General features: G+C 48.5%; 1 protein-coding gene across 8 annotated transcripts in view; it reads right to left on the bottom strand.

Annotated features, from left to right (window-relative positions):
* ARHGAP44 (Rho GTPase activating protein 44) overlaps window positions 1-26,186 on the bottom strand; it is a 385,723-nt gene that overhangs the window by 167,268 nt on the left and 192,269 nt on the right. For all 8 annotated transcript variants that reach the window (XM_060252571.1, XM_060252572.1, XM_060252570.1 and 5 more), the window contains exons 8-9: window positions 26,032-26,100; window positions 25,819-25,900 (exon numbers count right to left, since the gene is read on the bottom strand). In XM_060252571.1, coding sequence (XP_060108554.1) covers window positions 25,819-25,900; window positions 26,032-26,100 — 151 coding nt within the window. The remainder of the gene's footprint in view (window positions 1-25,818; window positions 25,901-26,031; window positions 26,101-26,186) is intronic.

The following is a 26,186-nucleotide window of genomic DNA, read 5'->3' on the forward strand; positions in this document are numbered from 1 at the left end:
GGCCTGGTGCTTTATTCGTTTTCTGCTGATTTATCGCCTCCACAATCTCGTGCATAGTAATTGGCATTTCTAATTTTTCTTTTTGTTCCTTTGATAGCTGTCTCATATTAGTCTTTGCTATGTAGAAGTACTTCCTTTTATCCGTTTTAACCCAACTGCTCAGCAATTGAAGGGTGACAGATAGCCTCTGGAAAACATCTGCAGGTGTCCTTTGAAGCTAGCCTGCCAGAGCATCACAGCAGGGCTCCTTCCCCCTCCATGGAGATAAGGGACCCTGGGAACAGACAACTGTCTCACAAAGTGTGAGAAATGGTTTTATTGTTGCTGTTACAACTGCATAAAGAATGTATCGAATGCTGAGCCCATTATCAGAGTCAACTGAGCCCATTATCAGAGTCAATGCCCCATGGGCAGTTCGAATACTTGGTGATGCCGTTCGGACTACAAGGGGCTCCGGGGGTGTTTATGAACTTTATAAATGAAGTGCTAAGAGAGTACCTGTACAAGGGGGTGGTGGTGTACCTGGATGACATCATTATTTATTCAAAGGACTTAGAATCGCACGTGCCCCTGGTCAGGAAAGTACTGACGACCTTGTACCAGAACAAACTGTATGCTAAGTTGACCAAATGCGAGTTCCACCAAACGGAACTAGATTACTTAGGGTTCTGGGTGTCGGGGGAAGGGCTGACGATGGACCAAGCGGTACTGGATTGGGAAGCACCCCGAACCAGACGGCAGCTGCAATCTTTCTTGGAATTCGCAAATTTCTGCCGCGGGTTCATAAAGGGGTTCACCAGGGTGATGCTGCCCCTCACGGACCTCCTCAAGACCAAGGGGAAAGGGGAGGAGGTAAAGAAACCCGGAGCCCACTTAGACTGGTCGCCCAAATGCCAAGAGGAGTTCGATGAGCTGAAAAGGCTGTTCACGAGCGAGCCCGTGCTAGTCCACCCCAACGAACTTAAACCGTTCGTGGTACAATGCGACGCCTCCGACGTCGCCGTTGGGGCAATACTGATGCAGAAGGATGAGGAGGGGGGATTGAGGCCCTGCGCGTACATCTCCCGCAAATTTTCCAATGAGCAACGAAATTGGTCAGTGTGGGACAAAGAGGCGTTCGCCGTCACCTTCGCCCTAAAAACCTGGCGGTCATGGCTAGAAGGCGCGCGGGTCCCCTTTGAAATCTGGACCGACCACAAGAACCTAGAGGCGTTGACCGGGCGGCGCAAACTCACAGCCAAGCAGACCTGGTGGGCGGGGTTTTTTGCCAAATTCGATTTCGTGCTGAAGCACATACCCGGAACCAAAAACTTTTTAGCCGACGCCCTCTCCCGCATGCCTCAGCATGACAGTCAAAAGGAAGAGGTGATAGACTCGCTCATTCCTCCCTCCCAGATTCCCGGTCCGGGAAGAAAACGGGAGTCCCGGAACCGAAAGAGAAGGAATGCTTAGTGGCCGAGTCAGAAGCCGAGGGAGGGGAAAGACCTGAGGGCGTGGAAAAGGGGGAGGGCGGGCTTTGGTATTACAATGGAAAGATATATGTACCTAAATGCTTGAGGGGGGAGATCTTGAGGCAATGCCACTCCAGCCGCCTGGCGGGGCATTTCGGCTACGTGAAGACACTGCACTTAGTAGCGCATCAATTTTGGTGGCCACAGATGAAAAGACGTTTCTGAGTTTGTGAGCTCCTGCCCCACGTGCATCATGGCCAAACGAAGGGGGGGAAGCCACCCGGACTCCTCCACCCATTGCCTACCGCCACGAAACCATGGGCGGTGGTTTCAATGGACTTTATAGTAAAACTGCCCCGTTCCCAGGGAAAAACCGTGATCCTGGTGGTGGTGGACACCTTCTCGAAGCAGGCCCACTTCGTTCCATGTAAGAGGCTGCCCACGGCTAAGAAGTTGGCCTATTCGTTCTTTCACCACGTGGTCCGCCTTCACTCATTCCTGGACAAGGTAATTAGTGACCGCGGGCCTCAGTTCGTTGCCAACTTCTGGCGGGAGTTCTGCAAAATCACAGGCATGGAACAGGGGCTTAGCTCCGCCTACCACCCTCAGACTGACGGGCAGACAGAGAGGGTGAACGAGCTACTGGAGCAATACCTCAGGTGCTACGTCAACTACCAGCAGACTAACTGGGCGGAGCTCTTGCCCTTCCGGAGTATGGATACAACAACAGCCTGCATAGCTCCACCAGAACCTCCCCTTTCCAGATCGTTAATGGCTACAAGGGGAAACCGTTCCCACTCTTACCAGCGCCGCCTGGGGCCCCGGAACCGACCTCATTCCAGCAATGGTGGGAGGGAATTCGGGAGGGGTGGAAGGTGATACAGGAGAACTTAGAGAGGGCAAAAGAGGACTATAGAAAACACTTCGACCGAAAGCACTCACCCCAGTGGACATTCAAAGAGGGGGAGAGCGTATTTCTCTCAACCAAGAACCTCCCCCTCCACCAGACATGTCGGAAACTGGCGTACAAGTATTTGGGCCCCTTCAAAATAAAACGGGTGATCAACGAGGTTACCGTGGAATTGGAACTACCCAAAATGTTTAGTAAGATCCACCCTGTTTTTCATTGCAGCCTTCTTCGCAAGGATCCTGGAGCTACGTCCAGGCACCCTTGCCCTCCAGAGCCACCACCTACTCAAGTGAAGGGCCAGAGCCACCATGAGGTGCAGGAGATCCTAGACTCCAGGGTCCAATGGGGGGTATTGTACTATCTAATAAGGTGGAAGTACTTTCCCCCTAGCTGCGACGAATGGGTCAAAGCTAGTGATGTGTCTGCTCCGCAACTGCTTAAGAAATTCCACCTACTGTACCCGCACAAGCCCCGGGCGAGAGCTTAGGGGGGGCAGTATGTCAGAACTTGTATCTGTTATGTATGCTAAGCTTGGTAATGTTAGCCTAACCGACTCTATATTGTAACTGCCTACTAATCCCATGTCCTTGTAGACAGGCCTACTAACTAAACGCTTAGCATTTCAAACAAACTGTAACCACTGAAGGGTGACAGATAGCCTCTGGAAAACATCTGCAGGTGTCCTTTGAAGCTAGCCTGCCAGAGCATCACAGCAGGGCTCCTTCCCCCTCCATGGAGATAAGGGACCCTGGGAACAGACAACTGTCTTCCAGAGTGTGAGAAATGGTTTTATTGTTGCTGTTACAACTGCATAAAGAATGTATCGAATGCTGAGCCCGTTATCAGAGTCAACTCGTACTTTACCTGAACACAGTTCTCAATAAACGTCTTATACTTCTGAAACAAAGTAACGAGTCTTGTTTGAAGTTCTTCAAGTCCTGACACCTTCCATCTGTATGATTCTATCATTCTATGTTCATTCACCCCCTCAAAGAACGCTAACATATCAGTGAGACAAGATCTTCCACTACAGAAAGCATGCTGAGTCTTCATCGATAGCATTTGTTTATCAATGTGCTTACTAATTCTCTCTCTAATAATGGTTTCCACCAACTTTCCTGAAATTGACATCAGATTGACTAGACTGTAATTTCCCAGATCTCCTCTGGAACCCTTTTCAAAGTTGGGGATGACATTAGCTACCTTCCAGTCCTTAGGAATAGAGGCAGATTTTAAGAAAAGATCATACATTTTTGTCAGGAGATCCACAAGTTCACATTTGAATTCTATCAGAACACTTGGATGTATGCTTCCAGGTCTGGTGATTTATCGGTTTTTAATTTGTGTATCAGTCATAGGACCTCCTCTCTCATCACCTCAATCTGACTCAGGTCTTTCAACACCCCTCCCAAAATCAGTAGTTCTGGAGTGGGCAAACACTTCTCATCTGATATAATGGCGATGGAGGCAAAAATGCATTCAGTTTCTCAGTCATTTCTCTATCGTCCTTCAGTAATCCTTTTACCCCTTTTACATCCAAGGGCCCCACTGCCTCCCTGGCTGGTTTCCTGCTTCTAGTGTATTTGAAGAAATTTTTATTGTTGGTCTTTATTATTATTATTATTACAATATGTTTAGGATGTCCCCCAAAGTTCCTCAGTATGGTCATCCAGCTATATGAAGACCAGCGAGGCCAAGTCAGACATTGCAACGATCTCTCGGAGCCCTTCCCAACAGGCACAGGTGTAAAGCAAGGCTGTGTTCTTGCGCCAACTCTCTTTACGATCTTTTTTAGCATGATGCTTCAAAGAGTAGATTTAGATGATGACGATGGTGTCTACATCCGCTATCGCACCGATGGCAGCCTGTTCAACCTGAGGCGACTAAAGGCCCACTCCAAGACAATGGAAAAACTTATCCGAGAGCTACTGTTTGCTGATGATGCTGCACTTGTCTCCCACTCGGTATCAGCTCTGCAGCATATGACGTCCTGCTTTGCAGAGGCTGCCAAGCTATTCGGCCTAGAAGTTAGTCTGAAGAAGACAGAAGTTCTCCACCAGCCTGCACCCCAGGAAGATTATCACCCTCCTTGTATCACTGTGGGTGAATCAGTTTTGAAGACAGTCCAGCAGTTCAGCTACCTGGGGTGCATCATCTCCTCAGACGCCAAGATCGACAAGGAGATTGACAATACGCTGGCAAAGGCAAACCGTGCATTTGGCCGACTGCATAAAAGAGTGTGGAGCAACAAGCATCTGAAAAAAGGCACAAAGATCAATGTTTACAAAGCGGTTGTGATGACAACCCTCATCTACGGCTCCGAATCGTGGGTTTTATACCGTCATCACCTGCGACTCCTTGAGTGCTTTCATCAGCACTGTCTTCGCACCATTCTCAACATCCACTGGAGTGACTTTGTGACCAACACTGAAGTCCTCAAGCGGGCGGAGGTTACAAGCATCGAGGCATTGCTGTTGAAGACGCAGCTGCGCTGGGCAGGGCATATCTCCAGGATGGAAAACCACCGCCTTCCCAAGATTGCCCTGTATGGCGAACTTTCAACCGGCCATCGAAATAGAGGGGCACCAAAGAAGAGGTACAAGGACTCCTTGAAGAAATCCCTTGGTACCTGTTGCGTTAACCATCACCAGTGGTCTGACCTAGCCTCAGATCACAAAGCATGGAGGCATACCATCCACCAGGCTGTCTCTTCCTTTGAGAACGCACGCATAGCTGGTCTTGAGGACAAAAGGAGATCGAGGAAGAATCGTACTGCTACAGCACCAACCCCAAATCAGACTTTTCCCTGCAGCCACTGTGGCCGGACGTGCCTGTCCCGCATTGGTCTTATCAGCCACCAGCGAGCCTGCAACAGACGTGGACTACTGCACCTTTCTTAAATCTTCGTTCGCGAAGTCAAGCCGAGAGAGAGAGACAATATGCTCCTCATAGTTCCTTTCTGCTTGCCTGATCACAGACTTGCCTTTTATTTGCCACAGGCTGTGTTCCTTTTTTATTAACTTCACTTTGTGATGTTTGTGTCTTTAAGTAGGAGGGTCTCCTTCCCATTGTTATTTGTTTAACTTGTTTAGAGTGGGATGGTTATTGAACTCTCAGATTACATGTTGTTTGTTCTTGGCTCTCCTTCCTGGCATTTCATCTTTGCCAACAAAGCTGTTCTCTAAACAACAACTGGGTTCTCTAAATAACAACTAGCTTTACATTGCTTAAAGGAATCCTTCTTACCTTTTACAGCTTCCATTACTTTGTTTGTTAACTACGTAGGCTTTTTCTATACCTATTTGTGCCTTTCCTAACCTATGGTATATATTTTATCTGAGCTTCTAGGATTTTAGTTTTAAAATAAGTATTGCACAGGTTTAAGGTAGTGCATGGGTTTGAGACCCAGCCACTACCAGGACTGGATGGGATCCCATTTGAGTCAGGAGGGGACATACAGAAATGATGGACCCAATTAGCAGCTTATTGGGTTATGGTAGCGGAAACCCTGAATAAAGCTAAAGAGAACTACAAAAAAATTGTAGATCGCAAAAGGTCACCCCAATGTGACATAAAAGAGGGGGTATGTATATCTCAGTGTATATCTTCACAAAAAACTTATGTGGTGCCCAGTAATGTAAAAAAACTGACATGGATGTACTTAGGACTGTTCCCTGTTTTTTAAAAAAAAACTGAGCAATAATGTGACTGTTGAACTGGACTTACCCAAGAACCTTAAAAATATTCACCCCATTTTTCATTTAACCTCCTGAAGAAAGACCCTGGACCAGACATGTGGCACCCTGAGAGAATTACTCCTCCCCTGCCACCCCCCATGGTGGATAATCAACCTCACCAAAGAAGTATAACAAATTTTGGACTCCAAATTACAATGGGGTCTTTTGTATTCTCATAAAGTGGAAACATTTTGCTCCAAGTCATATCAAATGGGTGAAAGTTTCTCATGTCTGGGCACCTGACCTTGTTTCTAAATTCACTTCCACTATCCTGACAAATCCAGGTTGTGTTGATTTTTGGGTGGGGGGGGCAATATGTCAGAACCATACTGGTTTCTGTCATGCTTGGTTATGACACCTGCAAATTTAGTCAACAAAGGTCTATCATGGCTGCACTGTCTTTGATGCAATTGCTTTTGTTTTCTTTGTTCCTACCCCCCCCCCCCCACCTTCTCTCTCTCCTTTCTTCCGCTTGCTATGTTTCCTGCCTGATGACCTGGGAAGACACCTTGAGTCCTTGGTGTACTGGAAACGGGGGCGGGAGGCTTCAATCCAAAGTTGCATTTAGACAGCAGCATCCTTGTCATGGGTCAAAACAAAAGTTATCAAAGTCCTGCAGAGGAGCTAAGCCCTCCTTGAAGGTCAAACGTAGCTGCTGCTAGGCTCTGAGACTAAATTCCCAACAGCAATGAAGGCAGAGCCAACCTTCAAGCCTTTCATGAGACTAACAGCTAACAGCAGCCCTGCAAGGTTGTCTTGCTACACTGAGAGTCAGAATAATAACTTTAACTTTGGATGAGCAGCCAGGTCACTGAACTTAGCTTTGAGACTTAAAAGAGCAAAGACTTCACAACAGATTAATAAAATAAAGGATTTATGTGTATGCAATATAATAATTTTGAATGGCATATCTTAGCCTGCTTTGGCCTGAGCCTGCTTCGGCGGGGAGGGCGGGATACAAATAAAATTTATTATTATTATTATTATTAAAATATGAGACTTGTAGGAAGGAGACAGAAAACAAAGAACCTATTTGTAACCAGACTAAGTAACACAGTAGTACATAGAACAAAGTAGTAGTTCAGTAGCACCTTTAAGGCCAACAAAGTTTTATTCAGAAGGCAAGCTTTTGTATGCATGCATACTTCATCTAACAATGGAATGGGGTACAGTGAGCAGAGCTACATATAGCTGGTGAGCAGTGGTTAAGAATGCAAAGTGGTACAAAGTTAGAATCCAATAGCGAAATTAATAAATTGAAAGAACATTTGGTATGGATAGCATTTACATGGAAAACCAGTAAAACAGTAACATGTCAGAATGGGAGAATGATGGTGAGAGTTTATTAAATTTATACCCCGCGCTCCCCGCCGAGGCAGGCTAGGGGTGGCGTACAACAATAGTCATAATAACAATAAGAGACTAACATGTTAGTGTATCATAATAATAAAATCAATTAAAATTTAAAACCATTTAAAACAGTTGGTGTTAATAACATTTTGATATTATTCAATTTCGATGATGTCAGTATTTCCTGGATTCCTCCTGCTGTTATAAGTCTCAAAATTAGCTGAAAGCAAGCCGTAAGAGTGGTCTTACAGGCTTTGCAGAACTGGGCGAGGTCCTGCAAGACTCTAACCTCTTCCGGCAGCTGGTTCCACCAGTAAGGGGTTGCTACTGAACATAAGAACATAAGAGAAGCCATGTTGGATCAGGCCAACCGCCCATCAAGTCCAACACTCTGTGTCACACAGTGGCAAAAAATTTTATATACACACATACACTGTGGCTAATAGCCACTGATGGACCTGTGCTCCATATTTTTATCTAAACCCCTCTTGAAGGTGGCTATACTTGTGGCCACCACCACCTCCTGTGGCAGTGAATTCCACATGTTAATCACCCTTTGGGTGAAGAAGTACTTCCTTTTATCCGTTTTAACCTTTCTGCTCAGCAATTTCATCGAATGCCCACGAGTTCTTGTATTGTGAGAAAGGGAGAAAAGTACTTCTTTCTCTACTTTCTCCATCCCATGCATTATCTTGTAAACCTCTATCATGTCACCCCGCAGTCGACGTTTCTCCAAGCTAAAGAGTCCCAAGCGTTTCAACCTTTCTTCATAGGGAAAGTGCTCCAGCCCTTTAATCATTCTAGTTGCCTTTCTCTGGACTTTCTCCAATGCTATAATATCCTTTTTGAGGTGCGGCGACCAGAACTGCACACAGTACTCCAAATGAGACCGCACCATCGATTTATACAGGGGCATTATGATACTGGCTGATTTGTTTTCAATCCCCTTCCTAATAATTCCCAGCATGGCGTTGGCCTTTTTTATTGCAGACGCACACTGTCTTGACATTTTCAGTGAGTTATCTACCACGACCCCAAGATCTCTCTCTTGGTCAGTCTCTGCCAGTTCACACCCCATCAACTTGTATTTGTAGCTGGGATTCTTGGCCCCAATGTGCATTACTTTGCACTTGGCCACATTGAACTGCATCTGCCACGTTGACGCCCACTCACCCAGCCTCAACAGATCCCTTTGGAGTTCCTCACAGTCCTCTCTGGTTCTCACCACCCTGGACAATTTAGTGTCAGTAACAATTTAGTTACTGAGAAGGCGCAACCCCTGGTAGCCGTCAGTCTCACTTCTCTCGGCCCGGGGTGTAATGGAACATGTGGAAGACTATTGTAATCCGAGGAGATAGTGGTGATCTACTCATTCCAGACCTGTGTATGGTAGCCTTAAGCTACAGAAGGGTTAATGCCCTTATCAAAGGAATTATGTTTGCTTTAACTTCTGCAGAGCCCTGTAAATCAGCCTCAGTTGAGACTGATAAGGATAGGGTTAAGTTAAGTCTAAGTGAGCTAGGTAGGTTGCTGTTCTGCCCTGCCCTGCAGAATAGCCGAAGAAGCTGTTTGATGAACAGACGGGTGTGGTAAAGACAGAGTCCCTCAGCCACAACAACCAGCCTTCTTGGAAGTATCTTTGTATTGGAACTTTGATTTCATGTTGTTACTTTCAAGTTAGTGTTATACAACTGTTTTCTGTTCTTAAATTAGTGAATAAACTGCTGTTTACAGACTACATTGATCTGAAATCAATAAAAGAACACGGACATTACATGGGGATCACTAAAAGATGATGTGTTCCTGATCTTAGTACCCTCTGGGGAACATGTAGAGATAGACAGTCCCTCAGATAAGCAGGTCCTCGGCCATAAAGGTCTTTGAAGGTAATGACCAGTACTCTGTAGTGAATCCGGTATACTATTGGCAGCCAGTGCAGTTCTTGCAATGCCGGCTGTATGTGCTCCCACCTGGGCAGCCCCAATAACAGCCCGGCCACCGCATTCTGCACTAGCTGTAGTTTCCAGGTTCATGACAAGGGCAGCCCCATATAGAGGGCATTACAGTAGTCCAATCTCAAGGTGACTGTTGCATGGATCACAGTTGCCAGATCACTATGGTCAAGGAAAGCAGCCAACTGTTTCACCTGCCTAAGATGGTAAAAGGCGGATTTCGCAGTTGCTGCTATCTGAGCCTACATTGTCAAGGAGGACTCCAATAGCACTCCCAAGCTTCTGACCTTGTGCGCCATTGTCAGTGGTGCACCGTAAAAAGTTGGTAGGGGAATTCCCCCACCCAGACCACTGCGACTCAGGCAAAAGACCTCTGTCTTCATCGGATTCAGCTTCAGTTGGCTCAGTTCAAGCCATCCAGCCACAACTTGCAATGCCTGGTCCAAGTTTTCTGGGACATCATCAGATTGGCCATCCATCAGTAGATAGAGCTGGGTGTCATCAGCATACTGGTGGCAACCCAGCCCATACCTCCAGGCAATTTGGGAAGGGGTCACATATATATGTTGAACAGCATTGGGGATAGAACCACCCCCTGAGACACACCACAGTTAAGCATGTGTCTCTGAGATGATTCTCCTCCAATTGATACCCTTTGTCCCTGGCCGCAAAGGAAAGAGGAAAGCCACTGTAAGGTCAACCCTTGGATCCCTGCATCGGTGAGAGAGTGGGTCAGCAACTGATGGTCAACCGTATCGAATGCAGCCAATAGGTCTAACAACATCAGTACCGCCGAACCGCCTCAGTCAAGATGCTGCTGGAGGTCATCCAACAGGGCAACCAAAACTGTCTCCATCCCATGGCCTGGTCGGAAGCTGGACTGGTGAGAATCTAAGATGGAAGCATCCTCCAGAAAGCTCTGTAACTGTAGTGCTACTGCTCTATTGCTTGCAAGTCTGAGTTAAACTGAGAACATGTCTTTCCCAGAGGTGTTCCTGTCCATCTAATTTACTTTTTAACATGTAACATACATTATAAACATAATTCTAGTTTGCCATTAAAAAAAAGATTAAAATATAGTGGAAGATGGGTTTAGTATATGTAATGAGATAAACAGCCAATATACCTTGTTTGAGTATGTCAATACAAAAACATTATTCTGATATACTATTCTAAAAGAGAAATACATTGGAATTCTGGGGATACATGGTTATACTTGGTGAGAATGGGTTTAGCAGATGTAAAGAGATTAAAAAACCAATATCCCTGTTCAGTCCTGGGGAGGTGTTTGTTCCAGGTTACATAATAATTTGTAATTCAGCAGTTTCCCTCTCCATTCTGTTCTTGAAGTTCTTTTTCAGTAAAGCAGCTACTTCGAGGTCACCCACTGAATGTTCTGGAAGTTTAAAGTGTTCTCCTATAGGTTTCTCAGTTTTTAATTCCTGATGTCAGATTTGTGTCCATTTATCCTTTGGCATAGGGTTTGTCCTATTTGCCCTATGTAGAGAACTGAAGGGCATTGTTGGCATTTAATGGCATATATAATGCTGGAAGATGAACAAGTGAATGAGCCTGAGATGGTGTAGTTAATGCTATTAGGTCCAGTGATTGTGTTGTCTGGGTGTATGTGGCAGCAAAGTTGGCACTCGGGCTTATTGCAAGCTCTGGTACGTGTCAAGCATGGCTAATTCTGATCAATAACTGATGGTTTTAGGGTCTGACTAAAAGCAGACCTGAGTAAGGTCCCCGAGAACCAAATGTTGTTAGTTTATTATTCTTTTCTGGCTTCTCTCTTGCTTTATGACTGTTAATTAGAGGGAACAAAGCAATTAGCACCTTCCCATGAATTCTGCTCCTGGAGGATGAGCCATTTGGGCATTGCAAGGCCGAATGCCTGATAACGCCCTGGGAATGTATGTAGTTTTGATATTCTATGTGTGAACGCTCCCCTGCTTCCCCTTCCCATAGGAATCCCTTTGAAGTGTATCTTAAAAGTTGTGTATCAATGTATCAGTTTCATTCTTCTTAAGCAACGGCTTGAGCCAAAGTATCAGTCTATCAATAAAAGTAGTCTTTGTATCAACTTTGACTCGTCATTGAACCCGCATGCTTGACATTTTGAGAAGAATCCTTTTTGAAGCTTAATTGCCCTGGCCACTTTATAACCGAATGGCTGAAAAGATTCCAGGAGGCGGTGAGTTTCACGAACCTGAAGACAGGGTGCCCGTACCATGGCATGTGCTGGATGCCCGGAGAGGACCAGGCTCACCTCTCCAGATCCAACATCTTCTGGTCACACCCCGGCAGTGGCAGCCGCAGACATCCACCACCACGATGGATGAGGCCCCAGTGTGGAGAGAGGCTATCCTAACCAGACACATGTGCCGGGTGAAGATGGCCAATGAAGGGGGTGATAATCCGGGGCTGGTGGAGCTGGAGGAGGTCGATACCATCGTGGTCGTTCTCCTGCCAGACAGCGATCCCAATCCAGGAGAGAGGGATCCGGAGGCCCCGGCCCCGAAGGAGGAGGAAGATGAGGTGGCCCGCAAGTTCCGTGCGATGGTTCGCAAGGAGGTGGAGGACATGGCCAAGGGACTGCGAGACGAGATGCAGGCGATGACCACTCAGATGGCGGGGGAGTTCACCAGGCCGATCAACCAAGTCCTGGAACTGCCCAGGCCTTGGAGGATTCACCCACCCCCTCCGGGCAGGCAGCCGGCAGCCCCGGAGGCACCGGCCACTCCACCACCGGTGCGACCGGCACCTAGACTGGCAGCACCTCCGGCGCCCAGAGAAGGGTCCGTGGGCAGGAGTTGGATGCCACGTTCGATGGGGACCCAGAGGAGGTAGAATACTTTACGATCCAGGCCAACAGCTACATGCACTACTGGGGAAACATGTTCCCTGATGAATTCAGTCGAGTGGACTACCTGGGATCGAAACTGAAGGGGGCCGCCAAAAGATGGTACGTGAGCCTGTACGAAGCCATGAGCCCGGAACTGGACTATGTTGCTACGTTCCTCCAGGCTTTGATGGCCCAGTACAAAGACCCCCTCCAAGAGACCCGGGCATTAGCGGCCTTGCGCGACATGCAGCAAGGATCAAAGTCGATTCGAGATTACGCTGCGGCGTTCCAGGCCAACGCTGCGAAAGTGAGAGGGTGGAGTGAGCTGATGAAAATCAAGCATTTCACCAGGGGGCTGAATGCTGGCATCCTAGAGACATTTGGGACCAAGAGACATTTGTAATCACCCCCTGTTGCTCATACGATGTGGTCCTGGGAGTGGGGTGGTTGGCTAAACATGAACCAAGCATCCGGTGGGGGGATCAAACTATAAAGTTTGTTGACCCACTGTTTAAAGTCCATCTTTGGAGTCTGGACTGGGGCCCACACCCTCCTCCTACAAAGGAAAAGGTCTGTTTGACAATGGAGGAGATCCCAGCCGTCCCTAAGGCATACTGGGACTTGATGGGGGTGTTTAGTGAGCAGGGAGCGGATGAACTCCCCCCCCCACACACACACAGGAGCACCGACTGCGCTATCGAACTGATACCAGGGCAGTCGCTGCCTAAAGCTAAACTATACTCCATGGGCTGGGCAGAGAAAGTGGAGTTATGGAAATTCCTAGACCGGAATTTGAAACAGGTTTTTAACAGACCGGCGACAGCCCCCCACGCCGCCCCCATTTTATTTAGGAAAAAAGAAGGATGGCATGCTCAGGCTTTGTGCGGACTTTAGCGGGATTAACGGGATTTCGACCTCAAATGCCTACCCCATCCCCCTCATCAAACACTTGTTAAGCACAGTGTCAGAAGGAAAGATTTCCACCAAACTGGCCTTGAGGGATGCGTGCTTCAGAGTACGCATAAAGGAGGGGGATGAATGGAAGACGGCTTTTAATACCCCTGTGGGACAATTTGAGTATTTGGTGATGCCGTTTGGACTACAGGGAGCACCAGGGGTGTTCATGAATTTTATCAATGATGTATTGCGGAAATTTTTGTTCAAGGGGGTGGTGGTGTACCTGGATGACATCATTATTTATTCATAGGATGAAAAGTCTCATGTAAAATTGGTGAGGGAGGTATTGAGCACCTTACTGGATCATAAGTTATACGCCAAACTGTCCAAGTGTGAGTTCCGCAAGACCGAATTAGATTACCTAGGGTTTCAGGTGTCCGCACAGGGGTTGGATATGGATCCGGCAAAGGTACAAGCTGTATTGGATTGGGCTCCCCCGAGGTCACGTAAACAGCTACAATCTTTCCTCGGGTTCGCAAATTTCTACAGAAACTTCATTGCAGGGTTCGCCCAAATTATGCTCCCCCACACAGAGTTGTTAAAAACAAGGGGGAAGGGACCTGAGACAAAGCGGCCGAGGGCCCATCTAAATTGGACACCGAAATGCCAAGAGGCATTCGACAAACTCAAAATGGCTATTTACTAGTGAACCGGTCTTGAGCCACCCTAACGAGTTACGGCCCTTCATTGTGCAACGTGGCCATAGGAGCCATTCTCATGCAGAAAGACGACGAGGGGAGGCTGAGACCCTGCGCATATATTTCCAAAAAGTTCTCGGCAGAACAGAGGAACTGGTCGGTGTGGGATAAAGAGGCATTTGCTGTAACATGCTTTGAAAACCTGGCGGTCGTGGTTAGAGGGGGCCAAAATCCCTTTCAAGATCTGGATGGACCACAAGAACCTCTAGGCCCTCACTGGCAGGAGAAAATTGAGCGAAAAGCAGATTAGGTGGGCAGGGTTTTTCTCCAAGTTTGACTTTGTGCTGAAGCATATTCCAGAAACCAAGAATTTCTTGGCTGACGCCCTTTCTCGCCTGCCACAGCACAAAAGCCAAAAGGAGGAGGTGGTAGACTCCTTAATTCCCCCCTCCCAAGTAGCTGCAGTAGTGACGACACGGTCTCAAACTAAGCATAAACAGGAGGGGTGGGGAAATGAAATGAGTTTGTGGCCTCCTGCCCCATCTGTGTAATGGTGAAAAGGAGTGGGGGGGGGAGCCACCTGGACTACTAAAACCCCTGGAGACAGCTACACGACCCTGGTCAGTAGTCTCAATGGACTTTATTGTTGAACTGCCACCGTCACAAGGCAAGACTGTAATTCTGGTGGTAGTAGACACTTTCTAAAAACAAGCCCACTTCATTCCTTGTGCGCAATTACCAACAGCTAAAAAGCTGGCCTATCTATTTTTCCATCATGTTGTTAAATTTCACTCATTTCCGGACAAGGTAATTAGCGACGGGGCCCACAATTCATTGCCAACTTCTGGCGGGAGTTTTGTAAATTGTTGGGGATGGAGCAAGGATTGAGTTCCGCCTACCACCCTCAAACCGACGGGCAGACGGAATGCGTAAACGCCTTGCTGGAACAATACCTACGATGCTATATAAATCATCAGCAGTCAAATTGGGTGGACTTGCTCCCATTCGCTGAATATGTTTACAATAACAGTATGCACAGTTCCACCAAAACCTCCCCATTTCAAATCGTAAACGGGTACGAAGGGAGACCTGTCCCAACACTAACAGGGGGGGAGCAAACTAAAGGAGCCCAGTTCATTCGAGCTGTGGTGGGGGAAACTGAATGAGGTTTGGAAAGGGATTCAAGAGAACCTGGAGTCTGCTAAAGAGGCTTACAAAAAACAGTACAACAAGTCCCATGTGCCCACTTGGGACTTCAAGGTGGGGGATTCCGTGTCAACAAAAAACCTACCATTGAATCAGCCCTCCAAAAAATTGGCTTATCGATATCTAGGCCCCTTTAAGATCAAACGGGTGATTAACAAGGTGACTGTAGAATTGGAACTACCAAAAATGTTTCGTAAAGTACACCCTGTCTTTCATTGCAGTCTGCTGCGAAGAGACCCCGGTGTTTCTCTTTGGCACCCTCGACCGACAGCTCCACATCCTATCCAGATTGGGAATCAGAGACACCATGAGGTCCAGGAGATTCTAGACTCCAAAATGAAACAGGGGACATTATATTACTTGATCAAATGGAAACACTTCCCTCCTAGTGAAAATGAATGGGTGGCACAAAAGGATGTATTAGCCCCAGATCTGGACAAGTTTCACAGAAAATTCCCTCAAAGACCGAGGGGTTGAATTGGGGGTGGGGGGGGGTGCAATATGTCAAGCATGACTAATTCTGATCTGAGGGAACAAAGCAATCAGCACCTTCCCATGAATTCTCCTCCGGAAGGAAGGATGAGCCATCTGGTCATTGCGAGGCCGAATGCATGATAACGCCCTGGGAATGTATGTAGTTTTGATATTCTATGTGTGAATGCTCCCCTGCTTCCCTTCCATATAGGAATCCCTTTGAAGTGTATCTTAAAAACTGTGTATCAATGTTTGGGTTTCGTTCTTCTCAAGCAACAGCTTGAGCCAAAGTATCGATCTATCAATAAACGTCTTTGTATCAACTTTGACTTGTCATTGAACCCGCATGCTTGACAGGTACCAATGTCCATGCTCAGATGAGATGTTGTATTGTTGTGGGTGAGGAGTTGTTTGAGATTAGGGGGCTGTCTGTGTGCATGAAAAAATTTACCCCCCCAGTACTTTTGAAAGAGAGCTGTCACTGTCCAATACAGGTAGGACATAGTTACCCAGAGTTCAAGCAGGCAGGCATGAGGACAGTGCATAAAGTACTCCAATGCATTCAGCCAGGTACAGAGTCTTGATGGCTAGTTACCACTGACATGATGTAGCATCAGAAGTTTAGACCATGTGGTCATGGAGTGAAGACTGAAGTGCCTCTGACCTAGGCAAGTTAAGACTCACTTACTATCCCCACAATGGTCACAGCCAATACCCCCTCTAAGCTGTCGAGTATTGTGAGCAAAAATTCTACTTCATGAGCTACTGGCATTAAAGTTGTGAGCTACTGCATAAATTAGTTTGCTCTGGAGCGGTGGTAGGGTGGGAAGCACCCAGTGTCAAGTCTGCTGTATTGTTATTAACATGTTGTCTAACTCTGGTTCAGAAGCAAGGGATTCTGGGCTCTTACTGAACACCGATGCTGCTAGCTACCTCTCCTCCCCCCCTCCTCCTCTTAGCTATGCCTTTGTTGTGTAGTCTGCTTTGAAATGCTGATATGTGAACAAGATTGTGGAGCCTTCTCAAGCTGGGTGTCTGTGAGAGTGTTAAGTGCCAAGGCCTTGGCTTGGGAACGAAGGAGTAACATCCTTGTGCGAAAATATACTGCATAGAGTGCCCCGCCCATAGGAATCCTTTGATCTATATCTTAAATGCTTGGTTACTGTCCATGTACCCCAGTCCTTCAATCTCTATCATGGTCTTCAGTTCTGCTTTCAATAAACTAGAAGCTTTGTTTTACCCAAAGACTCGTTATTGAATCCAGCCGACTTGACATTTTGAAGGACTCCCTATTTTGGAGTTCAACCTTTCCGGCAACTGAAAAGGCAATGTCCGACCAGCCTCCGGACAATGGAGAACTCCCAACAAGAGCGGAGGGGGCCGAGACACCCTGGCACATTCACACTGCCAGAAGGACCGCGGCTTCCCCTCCCCAGTTTCAGCTGGTAGTTACTCCCCGGCAATACCAGCCGAGGACCTCAACCACGCTAATGGACCAGGCCCCGATCCGCCGGGAGGTGATCATGACCCGCCACACCAAGCGGGTGCAGCTGGCCGAAGCCGCGGCTACCAACCCGGGCGAGCCGGAGGAAGGAGCCGAGGCAACCGTGACACAAGCCCCGGACAGCGGGAGTGAAGGTGCGGAGTGTGAAGAGGAGGACGGGGGGCCGAAACCCAAGGACCCGCCCGACGAGGACTACCAGATGTTCCGGTCAATGGTCCGCCGCGAGGTCGACGGGGCAGTGAAGGACCTCAAGGAACAACTGCAGACCCTAACCGCCCAGCTGGGGAGAGCGTTGGGGTAACCGGGACCCGACAGCAACAACCGGTGCCAGCGGGGCCGCGAGGACGGCCAAGCCAACCTCCCCGCGTCGCCCCAGCGGGCCCCCAAGCGCCGGCGGCCCCCGCCCCGGCCAGACAGCGAGGCCTAGGGGGGGGGGGTCGAGAGCTGGATGCAACTTTCGACGGGGATCCGGAGGAAGTGAACTATTTTGCAATCCAAGCGAATAGCTACATGTACTACTGGGGAGATCTGTTCCCTGATGAGGTGAGCCGAGTGGACTATTTGGGGTCGAAGCTGCGGGGTCCTGCTAAGAAGTGGTATGTGAGCCTGTGTGAAACCAACAGCCCGCTCCTGCACTTCGTGAGCACGTTCGTGCAAGCTCTACTGACCCAGTACGAGGACCCCCTGCAAGAGGCCAGAGCGCTTTCAGCGCTGCGGAACATGAAGCAGGGGGCCCGATCCATCCGAGAATATGCGGCAGATTTCCAGGCGAACGCCGCCCGAGCCCGGAACTGGAACGAAGTGATGAAGATCGAGCACTTCACGAACGGGCTGAACCCCAACATCCTGGATCGGGCTCTCACCCAAGCCCAACCAGACACGCTAGTGGGGTGGATCCAGCTCGCAGGAGAGGTGGAAACCAACCTGAAAAGAGTGGCCATGCTGCGCCAGGCGCTGGCAGCGGGCAAGGGGGGACCCAAGACCACCCCGGGGAAGGTCGACCCCCCTAAAGCCAAGAAACCGCCGGCGGTTGTGCCGGCGGGACCCCACCGTTGCTTCCGGTGCGGCGACCCAAGTCACCTTGCCTCCAATTGCCCTCAGCCTCCCTCTGGGACCGCCCCGGCGCTGGGGTCAATCAGGCAGAGCACCCTGGCCCCCAAGAAGGCCCCTGGCCGCCCTAAGGATGCGGCGAAAAGCAGCACGTTGATGGTGCAGGAGGAGCTGCAGGAAGAAGAGGTCCGCCTGTCCGCGGAACTGGCCGACCTCGCGTGGGAAGAGGAGCCGGCGGGAAACGACTCCGACCTGCTTTGAGCGGTGCCAACCAGCAGGTCGATCGGGAAAAGGCACCACTAACGGTAAAAACCACGGGAAGACTGTACTTTGTGATGGTAAAACTATTGAACCCAAAATTGAAAAGATTCCTGCAGATTCGAGCCCTCATAGACTCAGGGTGCAACCGGGAACTAATCTCCCCCAAGGTGGTGGAGGCCCTGGGACTGGAGCGCGCACAACTGCCCCACCCCATGTTGTTTGAGCAGATGGACGAATCGGTGATGGGGGGGGAACCGTGTACGCAGGAAACAGAGCCATGCCCCTTGGGGATTGAGGGCCATTGGGACCTGGAGACTTTTGTCATTGCCCAAGCGTGCGGCTATCCCGTGGTGTTGGGAGTGGGGTGGCTGGAAAAAGGAAATGAGCGGATAAGGCGGATGAGCCCCTTATCCGCTGGAAGGCACAGACCATCAGGTTCCCCGACCCAGACTGTAGCGGGCACCGCCGCCCGAGAGAGGGCGTGCGTCCTGGTAGAGGAGGTGCACCAGGTCCCGAGCGCCTATCGCGACCTGATGGAGGTTTTCAGCGAGCGGGAGGCCAACCAATTACGCCCCCCATCGGAACACAGACTGTGCTATAGAGCTAATCCCCAGGGAAAGTCTGCCCCGGGCCAAACTCTACCAGATGGGGTGGGCTGAGAAAAAGGAACTGCGCAAATTCTTAGACTTGAACTTGAAGAGAGGTTTCATCAGACCCGCAACGGCCCCCCATGCGGCCCCAGTTTTGTTTAGAAAGAAGAAGGATAATACGCTTAGACTTTGCACGGACTTTCGCGGGATAAACGCGATATCAATGTCCAATGCCTACCCCATCCCCCTCATCAAAGACTTATTGAACACGGTGGCGGGGGGGGGGAATCTTCACAAAACTCGACTTGAGAGATGCGTACTTCCGAGTGTGCATCAAAGAGGGGGATGAGTGGAAGACGGCGTTCAACACCCCAATGGGACAATTTGAGTATTTGGTTATGCCGTTTGGGTTGCAGGGGGCGCCTGGGGTATTCATGAACTTTATAAATGATGTGTTGAGAAAATTTCTGTACAAGGGGGGGGTGGTGTACCTGGATGACATCATTATTTACTCGCAGGATGAGCAGTCCCATGTAAAATTGGTGAGGGAGGTGCTGACCACCCTGCTAGAGCACCAGCTGTATGCCAAACTGTCTAAATGTGAATTTCACCGCACTGAATTGGACTACCTCGGATTCCGAGTGTCCAGGGACGGACTAGCCATGGACCCGGCGAAAGTCCAGGCGGTCTTAGAGTGGGCTCCCCCGAGGACACGTAGACAGCTCCAATTCTCCAATTTTTACAGAGGATTCATTGAGGGGTTCTCCCAGATCGCCCTACCCCTGACTGACCTCCTCAGGACAAAGGGGAAGGGGGAGGACGCGAAACGCCCCGGGGCCAAGCTAAACTGGACGCCCGCTTGCCAGGCGGCTTTCGACAGGCTCAAGCAACTGTTCACTAGCGAGCCAGTCCTGAGCCACCCGGATGAGCAAAAGGGCTTCGTGGTCCAATGCGACGCTTCCGACGTCGCCGTAGGAGCCATTCTCATGCAGAGGGATGGGGAGGGGAAGCTACGGCCCTGTGCCTACATCTCGCGGACGTTCTCTGACGAGCAGAGAAATTGGTCAGTGTGGGACAAGGAGGCTTTCGCAATCATGTTTGCACTAAAAACCTGGAGATCGTGGTTGGAGGGAGCTAAGGTGCCATTCGAGATCTGGACTGATCACAAAAATCTCGAAGCCCTCACCGGGAAGAGGAAATTAAGTGAAAAGCAAATCCGGTGGGCAGGATTCTTTTCAAAGTTCGATTTTACCCTAAAACACATTCCGGGGACCCGGAATTTCTTAGCCAACGCCCTATCCAGGCTCCCGCAACACGAAAGTCAGAGGGAAGAGGTGGTTGACTCGCTAATTTCCCCCACGCAAGTGGCGGCCATGGTCACCACCCGCTCACAGAAAAGGAGGGAGCTAGACGGGCTCAGCCGTGAGCGCATCGCCTTGGAGACCGAGAGGGAGGAAGGTGGGCGGCCCGAGGGGGTGCAGAAGGGAAAGGACGGGTTGTGGTACAAGGGGGGGAAACTCTACGTACCGATGTCACTAAGAAGGGAAATCTTGCAACTGTGCCATTCGTCCAAGCTGGCCGGTCACTTTGGCTATGTGAAAACCTTGCACTTAGTGAACCGGCAGTTTTGGTGGCCGTCTCTACGAAAGGACGTGTCAGAATTTGTGACCGGTTGCCCGGTGTGCATAATGGCGAAGAAGAGGGGAGGGAAGCCCCCGGGTCTCTTGCTGCCACTAGAAACAGCCAAACGCCCCTGGTCCATTGTGTCCATGGATTTCATAGTAGAACTCCCTTCGTCGAGGGGGAAAACAGTCATTTTGGTGGTGGTGGACACGTTTTCAAAACAAGCCCACTTCATCCCCTGTGCCCAATTACCCACAGCCAAGAAACTGGCCACCTTATTCTTTGATCATGTGGCCAAACTCCACTCAATTCCGGACAAGGTTATTAGTGACCGGGGGCCTCAGTTCGTTGCCACCTTTTGGCGGGAGTTCTGCAAACTGTTAGGAATGGAGCAGGGGCTAAGCTCAGCATACCACCCCCAGACGGACGGACAGACGGAGAGGGTGAACGGGGTGCTGGAACAGTATTTACGATGCTTTGTGAGTCAACGCCAGTCCGACTGGGTAGACCTCCTCCCTTTTGCAGAATATGCCTATAACAACAGTGCTCACAGTTCCACTAAAGCCTCCCCCTTCTCCACAGTGTTTGGGTATGAGGGAAAACCAATCCCGATGCTGCCGGGGGGGGGGGGGGGAAGGTCCAGGGACGGGCTCTGCCTTCGAGCAGTGGTGGCAGGGACCTAGCCAGTGCTGGCCAGATATCCAGGAAAACTTAAAAACAGCAAAAGAGGCTTACAAGAGGCAATACGACAAGTCTCACGTGCCAGTCTGGGAACTAAAAGTTGGGGACTCAGTATACCTGTCAATGAAAAATCTACCCCTTTCCCAACCATCCAGGAAGCTGGCTTGTAAATTCGTGGGGTCCTTTAAGATCAAGTGGGTAATTAACCCAGTAACGGTGGAATTAGATTTGCCTCCGGCTCTTGGTAAAATCCACCCTGTATTTCATTGCAGCTTACTTCGTCGAAGCCCGCACTCGACCAATTGGCACCAATCAGAGTCAACGAAGCACAGTTCCGAAACACAGAGCCATAATCAGGAGCAACCTCGAGCCCGCGCCGTAGGGGGGGCTTAGGGGGGCAGTATGTCAAGTCTGCTGTATTGTTATTAACATGTTGTCTAACTCTGGTTCAGAAGCAAGGGATTCTGGGCTCTTACTGAACACCGATGCTGCTAGCTACCTCTCCTCCCCCCCTCCTCCTCTTAGCTATGCCTTTGCTGTGTAGTCTGCTTTGAAATGCTGATATGTGAACAAGATTGTGGAGCCTTCTCAAGATGGGTGTCTGTGAGAGTGTTAAGCGCCAAGGCCTTGGCTTGGGAAGGAGGGAGTAACATCCTTGTGCGAAAATATACTGCATAGAGTGCCCCGCCCGTAGGAATCCTTTGATCTACCTTAAATGCTTGGTTACTGTCCATGTACCCCAGTCCTTCAATCTCTATCATGGTCTTCAGTTCTGCTTTCAATAAACTAGAAGCTTTGTTTTACCCAAAGACTCGTTATTGAATCCAGCCGACTTGACACCCAGAACACGAAAACAACTTCAAAGTTTCCTTGGTTTTGCAAACTTTTACAGACAATTTATAAACAATTTTGCAGAAATCACCATGCCCTGACCGAATTGTTAAAAACTAAAGGCGGGGTGCTCACTCTTCCAAAGTAAAAGCCAAGCTGGAATGGTCCACAGAATGCCAACAAGTGTTCAAGGTGCTTAAAAAAAATTTATCTCAGAGCCGTGTCTCATCCATCCCGATGAGAACAAAAAGTTCATTGTGAAATGTGAAGCAAACGATGCGGCCTGAGCAGTTGCATTGCTCCAGGAGGGGGGAGACGGGCAACTCCACCTGTTCACTTACCTGTCCCAAAAATTCACCCCCATGGAGCAGAACTGGGCAGTGTGGGACAAAGAAGCCCCCACCATTAAAGAGGCCCTAGAGAAATGGCGACATTATCTTGAAGGGGCAAGGGAACCATTTGAACTATGGACAGATCATAAAAACCTTGTGTCCCTAATCGCTACTCGGAAACTTACTACCAAGCAAGTACAGTGGGCAGGGTTCTTTCATAAGTTCAAATTCACACTGCGACACATATAGGGGAGGCTGAACTTCCTAGCTGATGCCTTGTCCCGCCTACCCCAACACAAAAGCAAACAGGAGGCGATAATAGACTTGCTGTTCACCGCCGCCCAACTTAGCGCACTGGTTACCACCTGGGCGCAAGAACGCAAAGGGGTGGAGCAACCCGAGTCCTTTTCAGCGTCTCTTAAGGAAGCACTGATGGTCAGACCACCCGATAGAGGACTGCAACTCATCCCTTCCCCTTAGGGTTTATGGTACAAGGATAATAAATTGTTTATCCCAAGTCCACTATGAGAGGGAGTCATGCAACGAGTCCACAACTCCAAATTGGGGGGACATTTCGGTTTTGTAAAAACCATCCACCTAATACAATGGCAATTTTGGTGGCCTGGGCTCTGAAAAGACATAGCACAATACCTTGCCAGTTGCCCAACCTGCATCATGGCAAAAAAAGAGCGGACAACCACCTCCCAGGCAATTGCAACCCTTAGCCCCGGCCTCAGGAATGTATCTCATGGACTTTATAACTGACTTTATAACTTTATAACTGACCTTTCCCCTTCCCACAGGAACACGGTTGTGTGGGTGGTAGTAGATACGTTTTCAAAGCAGGCTCACTTCATCCCTTGCAAACAGTGCCCATGGCAAAAAAGTTGGCTCAATTGTTTATACAGCATGTCTTTCGGCTACATGCTTTTCTGAGTAAGGTGATCTCCGACCGCGGCCCACAGTTCATTGCCAACTTTTGGGTGCACCTCTGCTCCTTGGCAGGGATAGAGTAGGGGATCAGTTCATCCTACCACCCCCAAACAGACGGACAGACAGAACGCATGAACGGGGTGCTCGAACAGTTTTTAGGGTGTTACACCTCACTCCAACAGGACAATTGGGTGCCCCTCCTATCTTTCACAGAATATGCTTACAATAACAGCATTCATAGCGCCACTAACACTAGCCCATTCCTGGTGGTAAATGGCTATGAGGGAAAGCCCTTCCCGGAACTCCTGTCCCCTTCTACTGCCCCAGTGGATTTTACTGAATGGTGGACTTGGATTTCACAGGACTGGGGCACCATACAGAAGGAACTAATCAGAGCTAAAGACACTTATAAAAACATTATGACAAAAAACATTCCAAGTTATGGGACCTCAAAGTAGGGGATACAGTATATGTATCCACCAAACACCTTCCAAATGCCCCAAACTGTAAGAAACTGGGCATGAAATATCTGGGACCCTTCTCCATTAAGCGGATTATAAATAATGTGACTGTTGAACTTGAGTTACCTAAGAACTTAAAACATATTCATCCTTGTTTTCATGCTAGTTATCTCAAGTGCGACCCTGGACCCTCAGCCTGGCACCCCCAACAACAGCCTCCAGTTCCATGATCTGTACAATACAAAAGACCCAAATAAAACAATGGTCCTCATCTGAAATGTGTAGTCTGTGAATAGGAATAGGTACAAACAGGGCAAATGTGGTTCAGTTCTTGGCATGCCCAGTTCATGAATCATGAACCATCACAAACTTTTAGGGGCCAAATGAACCAGTTCAAGTCATGAGGTCCATGACCTGGTAGAATAGCCCAGCAGTGCCAGAGAAGGGAATTTCTGTCTGATTCTGCTGTAACTGCCCTCTATGTTTGGGGAGAATTGGATTTATGAGAAGGTACCCCCAAGAAAGTGCTTTCTGCAGAAATGACCATCCGTCATTTTCCCAGGCAGTCATTTCGACAGGTGTAGGTTCAGGAGGTTCACAAGTGTATCATGTGTAAGCTAGAGACATCAAAGTTGCAGGGGACATTCCCTGGATGCTCCTCTACAGGCCCTCCAAGTTCCGCCCCCCCCAATTGCTTTGAAGTTTGGTAAACATTTAGATTGCGTAGAGACAATTTGTCTGGAAATGTATCCATTCACAAAACAACACACAAACATCTTTGAACAGTGTGAAAGTTTGTGCAAAGTTTGTGCTGCTTGACCTAATATGGTCACTTTGCGAACCATGAACTGGCCAAAATTTGTCACAAACTTTCGTTCATGAGCCAGTTGGTGCCCATCTCTACTTGTGAAATGCTGACAGTAAAGCAATAGCCAGAGGAAAAAAATAGAAAATAATAAGACATACAAAGAAAATGTGCTGTAGTGGTTAGAGTGTTGGACCAAAACTTGGATGACTTGGATGTAAGTCGCCATGCAGCCATGAAATTCACTGGATGACCTTAGGCCAGTCACTCTCTCTCAGACAAACCTACCTCACAGGGTTGTTTGGAGGATAAAGTAGGAAAAGAAAACCATATACAACATGCTGAGTTTTTCAGTTGAAAGGCATAATAAAAAATATGATTGTCAAATGAACTCATGAAGCTGCTTTACACTGAGACAGCCCACTGGTCCATCAAGGTCAGTATTGTCTACTCAGACCGGCCATGGTTCTCCAGGGTCTCAGGTTGAGCTCAAGTTCAACAGTGACATCACCTACTATCTGATCCTTAACTGGAGATTCCAAGGAATGAAAATCTGGGACTTTCTGAATACCAAGCAGATGCTCTGTCACTGAGCTACAGTGCCAGGGCAGAAATGATAGATTCTGGGGACATCATAATGAAATTGTTAAGTAAATGAATCCCCCCTGAAAAAGAAAGGAAACTGAAAATGCATAAAACCAAATAGAAAGAGAATTCCTTATTGGTCTGCCCAGCTGAAACAATTTTTACCAAGCTAGAGCTATTTAGATTTTTTGGGTAGATAGGCGGCAACTATATTTGGGATGAAGCCCATACATGTCTGAATCACTTCCAACAACAGGCAATTAGTGGACTGCTAGAAGTTTAGCCTTTCATAACTCAGAGTCAGACCAGGTGAACTCTAGGATTTCAGTTTACAGAGATGACAACACCTCCGAACACTTTCATGGTGATAATTCTCTTTCTTGCTTTTCAGTCTTTGTTCCCCACAACTCCCCCCTCCCCCCCAGTTTTGGGGACTGCTAGCTATTTGCAATCCAACCTGCCACAGCTGGCTTGTGCTGCAGACTGCAGGACAGGGATCAATGGGCCTTCTGACACTTGAGTAGGAAGAGACCAACAAGTGGGGAAGAGGTATGAAAATCACAGGGCCTCAGAAAGTACTACTAAATGCTCACAGTACCATAGGTAACTATAATAACATTGCAGAAACTGCAGATGACTTACCTTGTTGTGCTTTAATCTGAGGCAACACGTTCTGTAAAAGTGCTAATGACTTTCTGTGGTACTCAGCTTGCACTTCTATTAACTGGAAGAAAGACAAAATTAGGGGCAAATATGAAGACTGTGTGCCCTGGAAATCGCTGAAGGTTGACAGAGGAGGTAGAGGAAGGAAAAGGAAAGGAATATTATAGCAACAACAAAATGCCAGGTACTTACAGTCTGGAAATAATTTGCATAGTCTATCTCTTTGGCCACAAAGTTGTACATATCAGCTGACAGCTGATCCTGCAGAAAGTACAGAAATAATAGGCACATTATAATTCAGACTAGGAATAAGGCCCATTGTGACGAAAAATACAACAGGCTCTAGA

This window comes from Heteronotia binoei, chromosome 13, assembly GCF_032191835.1.
Source record: "Heteronotia binoei isolate CCM8104 ecotype False Entrance Well chromosome 13, APGP_CSIRO_Hbin_v1, whole genome shotgun sequence".
Taxonomy (NCBI): domain Eukaryota; kingdom Metazoa; phylum Chordata; class Lepidosauria; order Squamata; family Gekkonidae; genus Heteronotia; species Heteronotia binoei.